Source organism: Chiloscyllium punctatum, chromosome 2 (genome assembly GCF_047496795.1).
Source record: "Chiloscyllium punctatum isolate Juve2018m chromosome 2, sChiPun1.3, whole genome shotgun sequence".
NCBI lineage: Eukaryota > Metazoa > Chordata > Chondrichthyes > Orectolobiformes > Hemiscylliidae > Chiloscyllium > Chiloscyllium punctatum.
In genome coordinates, this window is record NC_092740.1 from 127,347,092 (window position 1) to 127,354,471 (window position 7,380).

General features: G+C 39.5%; 1 protein-coding gene across 4 annotated transcripts in view; it reads right to left on the reverse strand.

The window, feature by feature from the left end:
• Nucleotides 1-6,802, reverse strand: part of mamdc2a (MAM domain containing 2a) — a 145,278-nt gene extending 138,476 nt beyond the window's left edge. The window contains exons 1-3 of one of the 4 annotated variants that reach the window (XM_072588309.1): nt 6,507-6,802; nt 6,168-6,385; nt 5,827-5,943 (exon numbers count right to left, since the gene is read on the reverse strand). In XM_072588309.1, the coding sequence (XP_072444410.1) occupies nt 5,827-5,943; nt 6,168-6,198 (148 nt within the window). In that variant the 5' untranslated portion in view covers nt 6,199-6,385; nt 6,507-6,802. Of the gene's footprint in view, nt 1-5,826; nt 5,944-6,167 lie in introns of all 4 variants that reach the window. The other 3 variants (XM_072588317.1, XM_072588303.1, XM_072588324.1) reach the window with 3 other exon arrangements.
• Nucleotides 6,803-7,380: the final 578 nt, after the last annotated feature.

Consider the following 7,380-nt stretch of genomic DNA (forward strand, 5'->3'; position numbering starts at 1 on the left):
GACTGCCCAACAATGGAAGAGGCTAATGTAATCTGTGTTGATACACTATCCCCTGACTTGGCTAAATATCCTTTCAAAACCTAGTTTTGCAATAATCTATCACACCTGATTTAAAATTATTAATTGATTGAGCATTTAGTGTATTGCATAGGAGAGCTCCATCTCTTACCCTTTATACAAAGTGTTTCCCAACTGCTTTCCTGAATGACCTGGCCTTGATATGAAAATTTTGTACACTTTTAAACTTTTGCCATAGGGAATTTTGTTTCTTTCCATCTAATCCTAATAAGTCCTTTCAAAACCCTGACAGACGTCAGTCATATTGCCTCAAACTATTGGAATGGTGGAGATGAAAATCCTGGCAGCATCTACAGTTGAATGTTGCAATTTTTTTTCTGGTTGAATGATTATGTGTGAGAATAAGTCAATGGCTTCCCATCAAAGTGATTCATTGTGGCTTGTGTGGCAAATGCAGTATACTCTCTTTGTAATTGACAGAAGACATTAACCAATAAAGTGATTCAGCATGTGCTTTAATTGAATGTCATTTTGAATGAAAACAGCACATTAATCCCATTTTATCTCAACAGTGTTACCTCCATGGAAGCTGTCTGATCTGTTGTGATCTTCAGCATTTGTTGCTTTCAGTACAGATTCCAGCGCCTGCAGTAATTTGCTCCTACTCTTATCTAATCTATCCTTGTAGCTCTGAGATTGCTCTGAAATATGTATAATTTCTTAACAGAGGAAATCACAGTCTTGATACTGAGAAAGGTATCCAAAAACCTGATTGAAGAAGTAGCATTTAATGAGTGTATTATGGAGGATAGGGAGATGTGCAAAGGTGTAAGAGAAAATTCTCGAGTCTAAAGCCCAGAGAACAATGGCAAATGATTAAAACAAGGCAAGTGCATGAGGGCAGCACTGGAAGAATGCAGTATTGTCAGAGTTATAAGGCTGTACAAGATTGCAAAGATATTTGGGTGGGTGAGTGAGTGGGTCGGACTGGAGTGAAAGGTGGGGAGGGTCTATTGGCAGATTCAAAAACAAGTGTGAGAAGTTTAAATTTGAAGTATTGCTAGAGCAGCAGTCAATGTTGATCAGGATGTAGTGCAGGTTGGGATGAATTCTACTTTATGGAAGATGGGAAGTTTGGTTGCAGCATATTGGATTAGGCAATTCTGGACATAATGAAAGCATAGGGGTTAAGGAATCTAGGCAGTTTCATTTCACAACTAATACAAGTCATCATCTCATGCCAACACTTGTCATCAAAATCCAAATTGGTATCAATATGTTTCTTGGTAAATCTCACCTCAGACTTTCAACAGATGAAATGAGAATCTTTGACACTTGCTTGGTAGCACATAACTTAATTATTACTGCAAAGAGAGTTATGTTTCTGAAGTCTTACACTCATCGAAGCAAAAAAAATGCCAAATTTGAAATACTTACAATAATTTTAGCTCAGGAAATATTTCTAAGGGAGATTAATAAATGGTGAAAAGTTATGCACTGTGAAGGATCAGGGAGATTTGGGAATCCAAACACCAAAATCAGCAGAAGTTAATGGATAAGTACAAAAACAATGAAAAAAGATTAATGATCATTATCTCAAAAGGGCTGCAATCCAAGAGTTGTGAAAATTATGTTACAGTCGTATAGAGCTCAGAATATTTCAAAGTTAAAAATCACGCAACACCAGGTTATAGTCCAACAGGTTTATTTGGAATCACTAGCTTTTGAAGCACTGCTTTTTCATCACTACCTGATGAAGAAACAATGTTTCGAAAGCTAGTGATTCTAAATAAACCTGTTGGACTATAACCTGGTGTTGTGTGATTCTTAACTTTGTACACCCCAATCCAACACCGGCACCTCCAAATCAGAATATTTCAAGAATTGTGTTCAGTCCTGGCATGATGGCTCGGAGAGGATATATTGGCCATAGTGAGAATAAAGCACAGATTCACCAGAACTGTGTCAGGGCTATAACGATTAAAATGTGAGCACAGCTGCATAGATATTTTTCCTAAACAACGTGTCCAGAGATATAATGACTCATCCTCTGGAGTAGGTGAAATTTGAACCCAGGCCTCTTACTCGAGGAAGGAATGGAATCACCAGACCACAAAGGTCCTTCCTAGGGTGTATTCCTGTCAGTATGAGAGATTAATTGTGGTTGTTTAGATAGGAGAAGAAGTATTTCCTGTTGTTGTTAGGATATTGGGAGAAGAGACCAAACCAAGGCATCATAGCCACATCATTTACAGATGATATCCGTAATAACTTCCTCGCACAAGATATTGGAAATCTGGAACTTCCACCCACCCTGTAGGGTGTAGTTCAATTGAAAACAGATTAATAGAGTTTGACCTTGATAAGGATATTAAGGATTACAGAACTAAGATGGCTGGATGGAATTAAGATGCATGTCAATCATAATGTTGTTCATCTGTCTGTTATCAGCCTAGGGGCTCATGTAGTGCAGAGTAGTGTCACTACCTATGAACCAGGAGGCCTGCATTCAACTTGCACTTGCTCCAATGGTATGCAAAAACACCTCTGAAGAGGTTGATTTGAAAAACATCTATTCAAATGAAAATATATTCATCCCTGGCATTCAGAATGGATTCAAATGCCTCTATTGTGTTCATTCATAGCAGAAGTCCTGAGGCACATTCTATTCAGAATCAGATATAGGACTTCAAGATGCCTTTTTGGAGGAAACTATTTTAAGCTACTTGCAACTACAGTGCTAACATCTTACATCATTTGTCGTACTAGAATTCCTCATGTCAACAAAGCACCTCGCAAACCTGTGGCCTCTATCATCTAGAAAAACAAGGGCAGCAGGCATATGAGAAAAGAAATGATCATCTGCAAGTTTACCTCCAAATCACACATTGTCCTGACCTGGAGATACATTGCCCTACCTCACTGTTTCTGAATCGAAACCCTGGAATTTCCTTCCTAAGAGCACCGAGGGTCTAGCCACTCTAGCCAGTGCTAGTCTAGCCAAAAAGACCCACATCCCATGAATGAATAAATAGAAAGAACTTACAAAGAGTTTCTATCCAATGTAGTGTTTTAGAAATCCAAAATATACATACTATCACATTTGTCTCTGCTCTACTTTCATTCACTCATAGGATGTGGACATCTTTGGCAAGATACATATTCCACTTGCCCTTGAGAGGTTGGTGGTGAGCCACTTCCTTGAACACAACCAAAGGTGTGCAATGCTATTTCAGAGGGCAGTTTCGAGCCACACACATTGCTGTGGATCTGGAATCATGTAGGTGAGTCCAAGTAAGAACAGTTGGTTTCTTTCTCTAATGGAAATCAGTGAAACAGTTCCATTTTATTACCAGTACTATTTAATCTAAATTGGATTGAATTCATAGAATTGTTAAATTGCCCAGCTGCCAGGTTGAGATTCACTTCTGTTTAACTGAGTGGCTTACACCCTGGAGCATCTAGAAGCATGTGCTATATAAAGGTAAATGGTTCATTTTACATAAATAAGGTTAATTATCAAGTATCAATAATTATGCGAGGTTTTATTTTGTTATATAATTGCTCAACTGTCTGATACATGTCACTCTGGCCACTCTTCAGGCTAGATCACTATTTATTCCAAACTAACACCAGAAAGAGAAATAATTAATTCACCTCAAAGTTCACTGAGAGAGGTTGTCATGCCTGAAGTGGCTGCTGCCAGAATGAACACAATAGAGACATTTGAATCCATTCTGAATGCCAGAATCCATTCTTCTTGCATTACAACAGCAACTATCCTTCAAAAAGCGTTACTTTTGACTGGAAAGCACATTGGTATATCCTGAATTTATGGTAGGTACTTTACTAACACAGGATTTTCTCTCCCTAAGTATACACTATTCTGTTCCACCTTGATTTTACTTTGCCAACAAACTGCTCTGCTTATAATGTCTAATTGGAAAGTCATCCCATTCTTTACAGTTAGGGACAGGTGGTTCAATCCATCAAGTGTTTCAAAACCTTGTCCACTCCAGCATGTGGTGCTCATTTATCACTTATGACAACTTACAAAAGCATAGAACTTCCAAATATAATAAAAGAATTATTAGAAATGTTATCTCCATGTTCTAGGAATATTTCACAAAATGTTACCCTGTAATCAGGCAGTTTTAACTCACTGAATTCTTATGTTCTATTTGAGATGCTTAGGGTTCAACAGTAATTGAGTTCCTTGTGGCAGAGAGGATTAAGTGGAGATTTCATTGATGAAAACAATGTTATTGAGTTTTGATTGAATAAACTAGAGAAACAGCACCAAGAGGATCACTAATCAAAGGAGGTCATGTTGCGGCTGTACAGGACACTAGTTAGGCCACTGTTGGAATATTGTGTGAAATTCTGGTCTCCTTCCTATCAGAAAGATGTTGTGAAACTTAAAAGGATCCAGAAAAGGTTTACAAGGATGTTGCCAGGGTTGGAGGATTTGAGCTACAGGGAGAGGCTGATTAGGCTGGGGCTGTTTTATCTGGAGCGTCAGAGGCTGAGGGGTGACCTTATAGAGGTTTATAAAATCATGAGGGGCATGGATAGGATAAATAGACAAAGTCTTTTCCCTGGGGTGAGGGAGTCCAGAACCAGAGGGCATAGGTATGGGGTGAGAGGGGAAAAATATAAAAGAGACCGAAGGGGCAACGTTTTCATGCAGAGGGTAGTACGTGTATGGAATGAGCTGCCAGAAGTGGTGGAGGTTAGTATGACTTAAGGTACTGTCATTAGTAAAGGCCAAAATATAAGAGGAAGAGTTTTTTTTCTGCCAAAGGACATGCAATGGATAACTTTTCAAAAGTGAATTGGATACATGTTTGAAAAATAAATGAAGTGGGGATAAGGGGAACGAGCAAGGGATTGAGTCTAATTGATAGCTCTTTCAAGGAGTAAGTACAGGTTCTATGGGCCGAATGGCTTCCTTTGTGCTGCATTATTCTATGATTTGGGCCAACCCAACATTCCACATTTGTGTAGGGAGTGTTAACGTGACTTATTTTTATTTCTTTCGAGGAAATACATCCAGTTCTCCTTAAATCTGTATTGCAGACATCAGATAGGGATGCATACATGTCGAGTATGTAGCACCTAATGTATAATAAAGTTGTTTGTGATAATTCTTGGAAGATCTTGAGATTGGAAACGAGCTTGTGTCTCAAACTCGAACCTGAGCTTTAAGGCATATACTAAGCATCAGCCAGCACTTCCCGAGTATAAGCCTGACAATAGAAGCCACTTCTTTATCTCAGACTCCATCTGTGCTCCACAAATGCAGAAACCCACAGTAACAGGTTCAAAGTTAAAGGTTCATATCTAAATTTAAAATACACACGAGACAACCCGGGCATGATAAACAATTTGTCCCTGCAAGGTCTAATCCACTTTTAAAAATCTGCCCCGTCCCTGGCTCCATCACAGATTGTGGCGGTGGCTGTTGGAGTGTTCAACTGATACATAACATTTAGCGTCCAAGACAGCCGATTCCGGCTACTCACACACACACACAAAACAGCAATGCATCTGCCAGAGGGCGCTTTGGAAAGTGCACAAGCGCCTGAAACGTTAATGAGTTGCAAAACTTCAAACCCTTTCAAATGCTGCTGTTCACGGAGGTTCAGAGAGAACAGTGGATTGTGTAACATCCCACTCAATAATTGTTTCGCTCCTTTTGTGTTGATGCACCTCTTTCCCAGTTGCTCAAGGACTGAGCATCTATTGCAGAATTTGCTCTTGAATATAGTCGACTGGCGCTTTAGCATCGGCGCAGTGTTTGCCTACCTTGTAAATTCACGATCCATGGATCATTCCTGGGATCTGACTCGTATCCACAAGTGCCATCCTCAAAATCGCACGAACCGTTACTTCCAAAAATATCGGCATTGCCAAACTGTACGACTTTTCATAGACCACACACACACAGAGGTAAATAAATACATGTATAAAATACAAGGGAAGAAGAATAAACAAAGTTAAAAATGTAACAAATTCAAAATGATTGCTTATTTTTTCAAAAAAGACTCTTACCTTGCAGATCCCAAACTGTTACTTTTTTACAGGTGCAGAACGTAAACTGTTTATGGACTGTATGCTAATATAGAAATACTTTAGTGAACATTTACCGTGTAGAATTAAAAACATGAGAGGCGTCATGGCGTATGGTTAAGATCCAAAGTTGTCATCCACTGTTGTAATTCAAACTTTCCTTAAACTCAGTGTCATTCAGCAGTTCAGCAGCTTGGAGTTCAGCAAAAAGATAGGCTGGGACGAGAGAGAGAAGTGAGCTGCTTTGTTCCTGTCAGATTGAGGAGCAGAGATATCCCACGGGGCGGAGAGAATGCTAAGGGAAAAAAAAGTAAATGATTTCCAGATTGGCGGGATACACCTACCCAAATAGAAGCAGCTTGGCGGTTGTTAAAATAAAACACTGTTAGCAGAGTGAAGGATAGTTAACACCTAACTGTCTTCTGTGGTTACTGCACATTCAAAGATTGACAACGGCTGCCTTTCTGTCGTTTCCTCGTCAGAAGCCCCTCTCCTTAGGAAGTCCACTGATCATTTGCAACGAGGCATAGTTTTTTTGCAGCTGACCATTATAGTTGGTTGATACAAGGCGACTGTGCATTCCCTTTCAAGTCGAGAACAGTTTTGTCATTGTCAAGGGAGGGAGCAAGCGCGAGAGCAGGGTAAGGAGGTGGGGGTCAAAGTTTGAGTGTTCTTGGTAATGCTGATTTCCAAAGCAATTTCTCTCTGCTCTCACTGTCATAAGATGACAAAGCCTCGTTTATTAAACACTCAGAAAACGTTTCTCAGTGCTTTCACACTGCTGCCAATTTTTGCTTGTTAAAGGGGATCAGATTCTATCTGTCCAGCCCACTTTCTAGGCGCTGTTGTTTTGCTGCCAAATTATTTGGGAGCCAGTGATATATTTCACATCCAGATGGGTCCTTGTGTCAGGAGCTGGAACTGAGGACACTACACTGTGATTTTTAAAAAATGCATGTTTGATTCTTGACATAGTTCCACAAGTTACTAGGAGAGAAGGCGCAACACAGTACTTAAGGAATAAGTTTGCATTTTCCTTGACTAATATCACAGTGAAGGGAAAAGCAATAGAGAAATTACATTGGATAATAGATGTAGTGAGGAAGGAAAATATCAAGGCAGGCAGGGGTACAGTCAAGACTCGAGTTCAAGTTCCACCTGTAATTGAGATGTGTCCTAATATCATCAGCCTTTCATTGTGAAAAATCTAAACAAGTTACTCAATTGAATAGGATGCATCCTAGATCGCTGAGATATAAAGTAAAGGTGGAAATTGCAGAGCCTCCTACC